The sequence below is a fragment of the Oncorhynchus clarkii genome, chromosome 13, assembly GCF_045791955.1.
Source record: "Oncorhynchus clarkii lewisi isolate Uvic-CL-2024 chromosome 13, UVic_Ocla_1.0, whole genome shotgun sequence".
Taxonomy (NCBI): Eukaryota; Metazoa; Chordata; class Actinopteri; order Salmoniformes; family Salmonidae; genus Oncorhynchus; species Oncorhynchus clarkii.
This window is the reverse complement of record NC_092159.1, coordinates 50,137,413-50,150,229: the sequence shown is the minus strand read 5'-3', so window position 1 is coordinate 50,150,229 and position 12,817 is coordinate 50,137,413. Positions and strand designations below refer to the sequence as shown.

The 12,817-nt window shown below is 45.5% G+C and overlaps 1 protein-coding gene and 2 non-coding genes across 4 annotated transcripts; all 3 read left to right on the top strand.

Moving 5' to 3' along the window:
- The first annotated feature begins 174 nt into the window (after positions 1 to 174).
- On the top strand, positions 175 to 4,781 carry LOC139364981 (large ribosomal subunit protein uL3). 2 transcript variants are annotated; one of them, XM_071102265.1, is made up of 8 exons: positions 175 to 200; positions 845 to 1,037; positions 1,315 to 1,483; positions 1,902 to 2,037; positions 2,311 to 2,497; positions 3,612 to 3,970; positions 4,184 to 4,303; positions 4,652 to 4,781. In XM_071102265.1, the coding sequence occupies exons 1-8, from the start codon at positions 198 to 200 to the stop codon at positions 4,694 to 4,696; spliced, it is 1,212 nt and encodes a 403-aa protein (XP_070958366.1). In that variant the 5' UTR covers positions 175 to 197; the 3' UTR covers positions 4,697 to 4,781. The 2 variants fall into 2 exon arrangements, with proteins under 2 accessions (XP_070958366.1, XP_070958367.1); XM_071102266.1 differs by lacking the exon at positions 175 to 200 and adding an exon at positions 208 to 288.
- On the top strand, positions 2,103 to 2,196 carry LOC139365371 (small nucleolar RNA U83B). The gene has a single exon (XR_011626656.1). It is a non-coding gene; the product is annotated as a small nucleolar RNA U83B (small nucleolar RNA).
- LOC139365360 (small nucleolar RNA SNORA54) lies at positions 4,436 to 4,566 on the top strand. The gene has a single exon (XR_011626645.1). It is a non-coding gene; the product is annotated as a small nucleolar RNA SNORA54 (small nucleolar RNA).
- Positions 4,782 to 12,817: the final 8,036 nt, after the last annotated feature.

Below are 12,817 nucleotides of genomic sequence, written 5' to 3'. Positions count from 1 at the left end.
CGAGTTTTTGCCTTATCTATTAGCTGATGCATTTCTGTTACAGTTGAATTCTAGATTTTGAAGCAAGCGTTTGTACAGCAGGAAGGCGGAGCCATGATGCTGGTTGGCGACGTTAATCACGTGATGGGTCACGTAATTGTATAAATACCAAACATCCCCCTTACGTAGGCCTCTTTTTCAATCGGCTCTGAGACAAAATGGTGAGTTCGTCTTTCTTATTTGAGACTTGCGGTTTCAATCCGTTTTGCATCTTCTTAAACCTTATATGTTCCCCCTCTAAGTCAATAGGTATGATGTGTCTTTCTGTAATGAATACAGTTGTTTGATGTTAGACCTTACCATAATAACATGATCTTAGATTATTACAGAATGAATGTATGAAGTAATCGTTGGCATACTGGTAGTTTAAAATGGCTGATACACTGAGGCCTAGCATGCTTCGTTACTCAAATACATTTCAAATAGACATTTTGTAACGTTAGTTCACAATCAAACTGGTTTAAAACTGACAACGTGCTAGTTAAATTTCTACCGTTTTATAACGGGCTTTACCTTATGAGGCCTGACCCATTAGCTAGCCCAACAGTAGCTAGTTAAGGTCCTCCGAACCTCTAACGACTACCGTTACACATGTTTATTCCAAGACTTTGTTTACATCCTTCAGTTGGGATTTATTTAGTGAGGTTGCATTGAATATGGGTGACTAGTCCCTCGACAGGCGGACAGAATGGTTGGCCTCGTGCTGTTCCTGTTCAATGTCGAGTTCTGACATACTGACTCGAAGTGCGTTCATATAGCTTTGTATGCCTCATGGACAATGTGCTGAATTGCGTGTTCTTCACAGTCCCACCGTAAATTTTCGGCTCCCCGCCACGGATCCTTGGGTTTCCTGCCCCGTAAGAGGAGCAGACGTCACCGTGGTAAGGTGAAGAGTTTCCCCAAGGATGACCCCAGCAAGCCAGTCCACTTGACTGCCTTCCTTGGCTACAAGGCTGGCATGACTCACATCGTGCGTGAAGTCGACAGACCTGGCTCAAGTGAGTATTTGGCTTCATTTTGTTTTGTTTAATTGACTGGGTGAATATTGCTGTGGGATTTATAAATACATAACCAAGCCATATTAGTTTGTCTTGCATTAGTGTTTGTCTTTTTTTCTGCCTGTGATGATCCCCTCGACGGGCGGACATATTGGGTCTAACCCTTGCTGAATGTCGAGCACTGAGCGCAGTCGTTGAGCATTGACATTATGCAATTTAAGTCTACTGTGAACTCCTGTATTACTAGCCTTTATACCTGACTACTATTTTGCTACAGAGGTGAACAAGAAGGAAGTGGTTGAGGCTGTGACCATTGTGGAGACTCCTCCCATGGTTGTTGTGGGTGTTGTGGGTTATGTCGAGACCCCCCGTGGCCTGCGTTCCTTCAAGACCATCTTCGCTGAGCACATCAGTGATGAGTGCAAGCGTCGCTTCTACAGGAACTGGTGAGTCATTATACACATGAAAAATAATAGAGATTTAAACAAACATTTTGACTATTGGTTGGATAGTGTATAATTACGTTTAAATATGAGCTTTGAAGCATGTTGCTCGACATATAAAACATGTGGTGTTTCAGTGAGCGAGTCTTAACATCCGGTGCCCCCCCTGGTGGCAGCTCCGCTCGGGTGCCTCGTGGCCTGATGAGCTCCGGGCTCCTCTGGCCGGTGGAAAGTGCTTCTTAGACACCGCGCCATGAGCCGAAAACCCTTCTGAAGCTGTAACTGCCCCCTTCGACCCCGTGAAGGCTGGGCGAACAGCTGAGTGCAAGGTTCTTCCGCTGGCCCCCTGGGGTTATGAAGGACCTGTGCCAACCCGTGTGCCTCTTCTCCCCTACCCTCCGGTCATGCTGCATGCTCTTAGGTACAAGTCCAAGAAGAAGGCCTTCACAAAGTACTGCAAGAAGTGGCAGGATGACGAGGGCAAGAAGCAGCTGGAGAAGGACTTCGCCTCCATGAAGAAGTACTGCCAGGTCGTCCGCATCATCGCCCACACACAGGTGAGTCTGAGCAGGATAGAATACGCTCCCTGCAATGCCACATAGTTTAAATGAATCAGATCTCCCTTTGTCTGTGATGAGACCACGGAACACTGCGTCAGGCATGACGTCCGACACGCATGAGGATACATTCCATGCTGCCTTCCTTCTGAGACAATGTCCCCTGGATCACAGTTCGCCCAATTTTGGGTTGAATACATGGTGTTTGTACTAGCTATACTGGTCCTTGTCCCAGGACTAGCAGGCTCACCTGCCTCTCTGCTCCCCCTCCAGATGAGGCTGCTGCCCCTGAGGCAGAAGAAGTCCCACCTGATGGAGGTGCAGCTCAATGGAGGCTCCATCTCTGACAAGGTGGACTGGGCCCGTGAGAAGCTGGAGCAGTCTATCCCCATCACCAATGTCTTCACCCAGGATGAGATGATCGACGTTATCGGTGTCACAAAGGGTCACGGATACAAAGGTATGTGTCTTAACCTCTGGTGACTCCCCATCCCGCATGAGGGAGTGTAATCATCAACTGACACTAATTAGCATAACACAACAGACATAAATATTCCTATTCATGAAAATCACAAGTGAAATATATTGAGACACAGCTTAGCCTTTTGTTAATCACCCTGTCATCGTAGATTTTCAAAATATGCTTTACAGCCAAAGCTAGACAAGCATTTGTAAGTTTATTGGAAGCCTAGCATAGCATTTAGTCCAGCTAGCAGCAGGTAACTTGGTCACGGAAATCAGAAAAGCAATCAAATTAAATCGTTTACCTTTGAGCTTCGTATGTTTTCACTCACGTCACTCCCCGTTAGATAGCCAATGTTCCTTTTATCCCAAAATATTATTTTTGTAGGCGAAATAGCTTCGTTTGTTCACGTTTGGCTGAGAAATCGCCATAATATTGACAAACATAGCAAACGTTGTTTATAATCAACCCTCAAGGTGTTTTTCAAATACCTATTTGATAGTATATCAACCGGGACTGGTGGCTTCATAGTAGGATGGAGAGAAACAATGGCCGAATTTGTCTTTTACGCACAACCGCTGACGCAATGTTGACGTTCAGGCGTTTATTTTGAAAAATGAGCCTGAAACTATGTATTGTGACACTAGACACAAGGGAAGCCATAGAAAGTAACCTGGTTGATAGCCCATTCACTGGACGCATAGGAACGCAGAGCCTTCTAAATAAGAGTCCCTTCCTGTTTGGCTTTTTCTCACGCTTTCGCCTGCAACATCAGTTCTGTTATACTCCCAGACAAACTTTTTACAGTTTAGGAAACTTTGGCGTTTTCTATCCTAAGCTGTCAATTATCTGCATATTCTAGCGTCTTGTCCTGACAAAATATCCCGTTTACTACGGGAACGTTATTTTTCCAAAAATGAAAATACTGCCCCCTAGTCACAAGGTTAGGGGCTTTGTGTGTGAGACACGGAACACTGCGTCAGTCTGACACGCATGAGGATGCATTCCATGCTGCCTTCTGAGACCACAACCCACTAATGACTGTAGTTAACCAAGCTTCAGTTATTCATGCCAAGTCCTCAGGTACTAAACATTGAAATGTCCCCTTTAGGTGTCACCAGCCGTTGGCACACAAAGAAGCTCCCCCGTAAGACCCATCGTGGTCTGCGTAAGGTGGCCTGTATTGGTGCCTGGCATCCCTCCCGTGTGGCCTTCTCTGTGGCCCGTGCTGGTCAGAAGGGCTACCACCACCGCACAGAGATCAACAAGAAGATCTACAAGATCGGCCAGGGCTACCACACCAAGGACGGCAAGCTGGTGAAGAACAACGCCGCCACCGAGTACGATCTGTCCAACAAGAGCATCACCCCTTTGGGTGGCTTCGTCCACTACGGAGAGGTGACCAATGACTTTGTCATGCTGAAGGGCTGCACAATTGGAGTCAAGAAGAGGGTGCTAACCCTGCGTAAGGTGAGGAAAGAGACAATTCCATCTTATGCATGCTTATTCCAATGCATTGTCATTTGGCATTTAGGTACTTATAGGTTCGTTGACTTTAGGACATTTGTTTCATACCAGATGGACAATGTGCTAAATATTGTTGTCCTGTGTGGCCTGTTAAAGGAATGCATCACTAATCTGTATATTTAAAAAAAAATATATATATATGCTGCTTTTTTTCAGTCTCTGTTGGTGCAGTCCAGCCGTCGTGCCACGGAGAAGATCGACCTCAAGTTCATCGACACCACCTCCAAGTTTGGCCACGGCCGCTTCCAGACAGTGGAGGAAAAGAAGGCGTTCATGGTGCGTTCAGTTTCCATGACATTTGTCTCTTCCCTTGTCTTCACTCTGTTTCACAAGTCCCCTGGATCAATGTAGTGGACCCACCCTAGTTCACATACAACTGGCATTGCAGCTCAGTCCCCTATGCCCATAGTGCACTTATCGTAACCTGGTTCACTCTTGGTATGAATTTGGGTTCCATTCAGGTGCCAGATCAAACTTCAGTGAGGCAGGGGAGCGACATCGTTTTTTTGCTGTTCCCTGTTCACTCTCTGGGAACATCACCCCTGGAGCCACAGATGGCGTACAGGTTGCTTATTAAACTCTGTATATGCATTGTCACTGACCACTTGTCCTTTTTGTCTACAGGGACCACTCAAGAAGGACCGCATTGCCAAGGAAGAGACTGCCTAAATGTCGTGTCCTCTAGCTCTGTCTGGTGGTATGAGTCCTCATGCTGCACTGCGGAGTTGTTTAATAATAAAACAAGTGAAAAGCCCTTTCTCGTTTCTTATGATATGCATAATCTCACGCTTTAATCTGAGGCCTACGTGGGCCCAGCAAATTGAGTTGTATTTGGGTCGATGCATGAATTTGTTCAACAAATGAATTTCTTATTTGCTTATGTGGCTTGATCAATTTGAGTCTTGGTAATTAGGACAGTTGACAGCCCAGCAGCCTTCAGGGAAAAATGTGACTAGATTATTTGTCACAAGCCGTGTAGCAACTGTTTGTACCACCTATTGTCTAACACTGGTGTACATAGACTCACACTGAACAGATGCACAGAACTGACCTACCCCTTAAAAGACTTGCTTTCGAGTGCCTCTAATTTACAGTTCTGTGAATTTAGTCACGTTGCTATAAAGTGCAATAATGCAGTTTAAAATTGAGGCAATTGTTCACTATTTTTATACGGTCCATTTTGGCTGTGCGTACGTGCGTTGACGATCAGCCCTCAAACTTGTCAAGGTCAACATGGCTCATGAAATAAACTGACTTCAAAAGCACTGCTTGCCTGTAGTTCAGTGTAGCAGTTGCCTACCTTGCGGGAGCTGAAGGATGATGCATTTGGGCAGTACTGGTGGCCTTGTACCACTGGAGATGACAGCTCGGTGAATAATAAACGGCAGCTGTGGTTAATTGGTACAGTTCAAGGTTAATAGATGGGTTGTTAATCTCACGACTGCCTGCATAGTTACACGGCAAGATGTACGCATTGTATAAATGCTCTGCTAAAATCATTGTGCGTAATGGGAATTTGGTCAGGGTAACAGATCTTGGCACTTATTCCGTCAACATTGAAAAGTGACTGGACTACTGTATGGCCTGCTGCAGGCTCTCTGGATTTTCAAGGGAAAGAACACTGCAGTCCAGAGCACACTAATCAGGATGCTGGTATGTCTAGATAAATTCCTTGTCAGTTTTAGACCATTGCTTTACATGAATGCGAAAGTATACAGCCACATGTCTTTCTAAATGCAAGCCAACTGGCTGTACAAAGTGTACAGAACATGACCATTCTTGATACACACAGAAAACTGTTGAACATGTAAAAACCCAGCAGCATTGCCGTTCTTGACACAAATTGGTGCGCATACTACCATACCCTGTTCAAAGGCACTTAAATATTTTGTCGTGCCCGTTCACTATCTGAATGGCACACATACACAATTCTTGTCTCAATTGTCTCAAGTCTTAAAAATCATTCTTTAGCCCGTCTCCTCCCCTTCATCTACACTGATTGAAGTGGATTTCACAAGTTACATCAATAAGGGAGCATAGCTTTCACCTGTTCAGTCTGTCATGGTCAGAGCAGGTGTTCCTAATGTTTTGTACACTCTGTGTATGTCCATGTGTTCTAACCATATTTGGCTTCAGCTCGCCTAGCTCTGTACAGCAATTAAGCCTTCCACTCAAAAGTGCTTTCACCTCCACTTCAGCAGGTAATGAGGAGGACCCTGAGGGCCTCGCACTCCATTTAGACGTCCCTCACGTCTCCCGCTATACATCTCTGCATAATACAGTATTCTGCACCCTTTGCAAAAAAATTGGATTTTCAGAAGGATTTTCAAGGTCCTTATTTCCTATTAACTTAAAGATGTCCTCCAGTGATTTTTTTTCACTTTTCCTGTTATGGTGATATCCCAAGTATAAAGACAGTAAAGTACACACAGTAAAGGGTAAACAAATATGTTTTGATTAAAATAGTGTTTTTTAGACACCACTGCAAACTATCAGGAGGAGGGCATTCAAGGAGTTGGTTTGATGGGAAGTCCATTGGCTCGAGGAACAATAGAAGAGCAATAGAGAACATCCCCACTTGTGCCGTGTCAGACATAACTGGACCACCTATTGAGATGTGCCTTTTGTTAAATAAATCAGGTGTTCAATGAGGTGAGAATGAGACTGGAGTGCTACTTTAAGTATTTGGAGCATTGTTCACACAAAAGCACATTTCAGTTTTTAAAAATTTTCCCCAACGGAAGCATTTCTCGTCGTTGAGGTCCAAGGAGGGGAAACACAGAATGTGATATGAACACGATGCATCCACTGAAATAAGTGATACAGTGTCTGGAGGGAGAGTCATGGACATGGCCTGTGTTGTGTAATAATTGTAGTATGATCTAAAATAAAGACGCGCGACAATGAGGTTCTAGCTCCAGCCTGTTTATTAACCTAACACTCGCATGTCCTACATAGGTACGGATACAGTACCTATACCAGTATTATTCTCTAACATGCTACTTCCCATCCTGAAACAGTATGAAAGTATTAAATCACACAGTATGAACATTAATTTAGGTACAGTCTCTTTTTGCTGGGTGTGGTCCCAAGCAGTAAGTTTTCTCTTCACGTAACATAGTCTTTCAGCCACTGGTGGCTTCACATCCCTTTTTGGGCGCGCTTGTGGCTCTGTGAGCATTCTCTCTCCTTCACCCTCTTTTTGTGCATTTTCTGTGGCCTTAGTCTGTGTGGCTGGTAGATCTGGAAGAGCTCTGAGGTGTGTTTTGTTCCTTCGTACCTCTTCTGAGCCTGTGTCCACCACATAGGAGCGTGGGGCATCCGCTTTCCTCAGCACTATTGCTGGTGTCTTTGAGTTTGTAATCCACATGCGTTGACCTTCGGTCAGCTCTGGCCTCTCCTTAGCACGGTGTCTCCGATTAAAGTCTCCAGTTTGCGTTTCTTTCAGACGTTTGTCCCAGACGTTTGTCCCTCTCAGCGAAGGCCTTCCTGTTAGGCCATCAGGGTTTAAGCTGAGCCGGCGAGACAGGCAATGGGGAACGCAGCCTCCTGCCCATCAGGAGCTCGGCAGGCGACTGCCCATGATGCAGTGGTGTAACTCTGTAAGCTAACAGAGCCCTGTATGGATCCTTGTTCTTTTTCAGCAGTCCCTTGACTGTTTTCACAGCTCTCTCTGCCTCACCATTACTCTGTGCATGGTAGGGGCTACTGGTCACATGTATGAAGTCATATTCTGCGGCAAAAGCAGAAAAGGAGCTTGCAGAGAACTGGGGAGCGTTATCTGTAACCAGGATCTCAGCGACCCCTTGCCTGGAAATAATAGACTTTAATCCATTGATAACACCAGCTGATGTGGTTATGGGTGTCTTTGCTATTTCAATGTATCTTGAGTAGTAATCTACCACTAGCAGATAAGTGTCATTTTTCCAATAGAACATATCCGCCCCTACCTTTTGCCATGGCCGTTTTGGCAGCTCCGTTGCCATCATTGGCTCCGGGTGACAGGTTGACATTTTGTACAGACCTCACAATGGGCCACTAGCTTGGCAATCTGAGAACTCAGACCAAGCCACCACACTGACTGTTGAGCCCTCAGTCTGCATTTGGTTATCCCCATGTGTCCATCATGCACTCTGTCTAGCATTTCTGGTTGTAGAGTCTCTGGGATAACTATCTGTTGTCCTTTCATGAGAAGGTCTCCATTACAGTGGAAGTCACTTTGGTGCACCCAATAGGGCTTCAGCAACTGAGGCAGTTCCTCCTGCCTGGGCCATCCCTTTTTGCACTGCTGTACTCTCTTTTGGCAGATGTGGTCTCGTTGTTGCTCCTCTGCAATCTGCTGCAGTTTGGTCTGAGATGCAGGTTGACTGTCCCTTATTGCATTAATGGACACCTGTACATCACCCTCTAGACATTGCTCCTCTTCTGATAATGGACGTTTAATTGGGGCCCCGGAGAGTGCATCTGCTGTGATCAGTGCCTTCCCTGGCACATACACCATCTTGTAGGGTAACCTCAGTAATCTGAGGCGGAAGCGCAGGACTCTGGGAGGCAAGTCGTCCAGTGCATTTGTCCCTAACAGAGCCAACAGTGGTTTGTGGTCAGTCTCTGCTGTAAACTGCAGGCCAATAAGGTATTGGCTGAGTCTTTCACATGCCCATGTGATAGCCAACGCCTCCTTCTCTACTTGAGCATATCTTTGCTCTGTGTCGGATAAGCTTCGGGAGATGTATGCTATTGGATGCCACTCCATGTTGTCCTGCATCTGTGTGAGGACCGCCCCTAGCCCAAAGGATGATGCATCTGCTGATACTTTTGTCTTAGCGTGGGGACGGTACTGGGCCAGCACTCTGTGAGGCCAGATCTCCTTTTGATTTTGTCAAACGCTACCTGTTGCATGTGACCCCATGGACCAGTCATTCTCTGTGGCTAGTAAGTCTCTGAGGTTTGGTTGTATCTGAGAACTGTGGGAGGAACTTACCCACATATGTGGCCATGCCTAAGAAGTTCCTGACTTCAGCCACATTCTGGGGTCTGGGCATATCTCTGATGGTGCTGATCTTCTCTGGGTCCGGCTCTATTCCAGCTGCACTGATGAGTGTCAGGCTGATGAGTGTCACTGACACTGAGTGTCAGGCCAGTCTCCTGGAGTCGGGTCAGAACTGCTGTGAGCCTTACATCATGTTCTGCTCTGTCCCTTCCGCACACGAGCACATCGTCCGCGTGGACTATGACGCTACTCAGCCCCTCCAACAGCTGGGACATGCGTCTTTGGAAATGCTCAGGACCGGAAGCGATTCCAAATGGCAAAACATTAAAACAGTAACGGCCAAACAGTGCTATAAACGTTGTGAGTGCCCTACTTTCTGATGACAGTGGTATCTGCCAGAAACCTGAGCGGGCATCCAGATTTGTGAAGACTTGTGAGCCATCCAACTGAGCCAGTAACTGCTCCACTGATGGTAAGATGTGTCTCTCTCTGCAGAGTGCCTCATTCAATTTAGTCATGTCCACACAGATCCTTATTTCCCCATTGGCTTTTGGGACCACCACCATCCCTGCACACCAGTCGGACTCTCTATTTTAGACACCGCCCCAATTTCTTCCATCCTCCCCAACTCTTCCTTCACTCTGGCCAATAAAGGGATAGGCACCCGGCGGGGGGGTGGTAAGGGCATAGGGGACAGCATCCTCTTTCAGGCGGATTTTGTAGTCACCTTCTATCCTTCCTGCACCAGAAAACACTTTTGCGAATTTCTTTTTGAAAACCTCACCTGGGTCCTCCAGTTCGCTCACTCTCTCAATGAGTTGCAATGCTTCAATTGCTGGCAGCCCCAACAACTGTCTGGCTAGAGAGTCAATGACGAAGACAGGCTGGATGGCACTTTTGTCTTTACTCTCCAGTTTAATCACCAAGTGCCCTACCACTGCTAAAATGTTATTACTGGGCCCGTACAGTTTTTTGTTTGTAGAGAGCAAAGGGCCATCTCTGCTATAGCTATACAGCCTAGTTGGGATAGCTGTCACTGCTGCCCCAGTGTCTAGTTTAAATGACACAGCCTCCCCATTGAGTTTAATGTCTGAATGCCAGCCAGTATTGTTTCCCTTTACTTCTCCCAGAAAGATGCTGTCCTGCTGTACCTCCTCTGAAACCTCATGCATTTGCTTTAATTGACAGACAGCTGAAAAGTGTCCTCTTCTATGACATTTCCTGCATTCCGCATCCTTTGCTGGACAATCTTTCCCACATTTGCGACAAACATTTGAACTAGCTACTGGTGCTGTCTGTGATTGTTTTCTCCACGTCTGTCTCTGTTCTGTGTTCCCCTCCGTTTCTTTTAGCTCTGTATGAAAATGCATGTATTTCCTCACTCTCTTCGTTCTGCAAGGAGCTGCTGTCGCACAGTATCGTCTGCTGTCTTTTTACTGTCTCACTCTGCCTAACCTGGTTTACAGCTTTGGACAAGGTAAGCTGGGAATCCAACTGTAACTTTTCAGAAAGTGATATATTTCTTATTCCGACTACAATCCGATCTCGGATCAGCTCTTCCCTGAGCTCGCCAAACTGACAATGTTCTGCTAGTTTGTGAACAGCTGTGATAAAACTGTCGGTGGTTTCACCCTGCTCCTGTTTGCGCATATTAAACCTATCTCTCTCAAAAATAATGTTGTGTCTCCCTACAAAATGCGTTTCAAAACAGTCTTTAACGGCACTGTAGTTAAGCTTCCTCGGTCAACGTTGAAACATTTAATATATCCTCGGCTTCATCACCCATAGAGTAGATCAGTGTATTAACTTGAAATGCCTAATTTTTTTACGTTTAAGCCTGATGCTACCCTGTACCTTTCAAAGCGCCTGATCCATTTCGGCCAGCTTTGAATGTCCATACAAACAAAATTATCCGGGGGACTAATGTGAAATCCGTCAGCACTAGCCACTGGCCTGTCCGTGTTTGCGCCAGAGCCCGTTGAACTTGGAGTCTCAAACCCTGAATTCCCGCCAGCTTCTTCCTCTTGCAACATGTTGCTTAGCAGTAACTATGAGGATTCTGTGTTATGCACTATAGCCCGTTACCATATATGTGATTGAATATTATCTGCTGTTGGCTTGTGTGGATGTATGTATGTGTTTTGCAACATAGCTGACTTGAAACATTGTTAACAGTTTCAGGGCCATGGGCCTTTCTCATGATGGAAAAATACAGAATAACATGAAGACAGGAACTGTGCAATGAGTTGGGTGGGTGGCACATTCAGAACGCAGTGTTGCGAGAACAAACGGTATTTTGTTAGATAACAGGAGCCAGGTGCGAGATAACGGTATCGAGCATGAGCGCATAGATATTTTTCACAGCAACAGTTACATCTATCAACTGAAGCGCTTAGGGGGCTGGGACCAGCCTCTGCGCCAACAATCAACGATAGGCTGGGTGAGGCTAAACCACGCCCAGTCTCTACTCTGACAGGCCGGCTCGGAAGCAGGAACTATTTCTGTCAGGGTATATTTATAATATCTTTGTCAAGAAAGTCAGTTCTCTGTTTGCCCTGCGAAGTGGGACAGAGAGCCCTTATATACGAAAATTGCATTTACCACTTATTGCTTAGCTAATAAAAAATACATAGTACTTAAGTTCATCGACACCACCTCCAAGTTTGGCGTCGGCCGTTACCAGTGGAGGAAAAGAAGGAGTTCATGGTGCATTTTAGTCTAATGTTTCTTTACTTTCAACATTTAGAGGCAGTGGGTCACAATCATACAATCCCTTATGGGGACCAGAAGGACTGACTGGGGACTTTGACAAGCTTAGTGACAAACGCAATGTGGACATGATGAGAGACTATTTCACTGCTGCTATTTGATCAATGTATTATTATCTTTAAGATATTCACAATCGAATAATAGTGACAGGGGGTACCTTGTAAGCCCAGTTTTGACAAAAAGGTAAGATTTGATGATAGCCTTCAGAGGACAGCTGTAATGAGAATACCTAAGGCCTTAGCCTGAGCTTGCCAGAATAGACTGCAGCTCCAATGCACCCCTGCACTGTGGCATCAGTATTCCAAGCCCGTTCCCATGGACACAGCTTTCCTTTCTTCCCCAAGCTTATAGGAGCAGGAGTGCCTTTCCTGCCTGCATGAAGTACTGCCTCTCACCACCAGAGTGCAGGATGTGTAGGATATCATGGCCAATTTCCTCCGCTGCCTTAAAAAAAAAATCCCTGTCATGCTGTCTAGTGGTTCTACTGTTTCTTTATGAGGAACCTGTTTCTTTTCTGCTACTGTTTCTTTATGAGGAATCTGTTTCTTATCTACTACTGTTTCTTTATGAGGAACCTGTTTCTTTATGAGGAATCTGTTTATTTTCTGCTACTGTTTCTTTATGAGGAACCTGTTTATTTTCTGCTACTGTTTCTTCATGAGGAACCTGTTTCTTTTCTACTACTGTTTCTTTATGAGGAACCTGTTTATTTTCTACTACTGTTTCTTCATGAGGAACCTGTTTCTTTTCTGCTCCTGTTTCTTCATGAGGAACCTGTTTCTTTTCTACTACTGTTTCTTCATGAGGAACCTGTTTCTTTTATGCTCCTGTTTCTTCATGAGGAACCTGTTTCTTTTCTACTACTGTTTCAAAAGTTTTTGTGAAAGTACATGTCTTGTAGAGGAGCCATGCCTAGCTAACTGTAGCCTCACCTCTCCCTGACCCCTAAATAACCTAGGTGAGCGCGGTCATCAACTCTCTAGTCAGCATAAACAAGAGGCCATCTCTCTCTCTCTCTCTCTCTCTCTCTC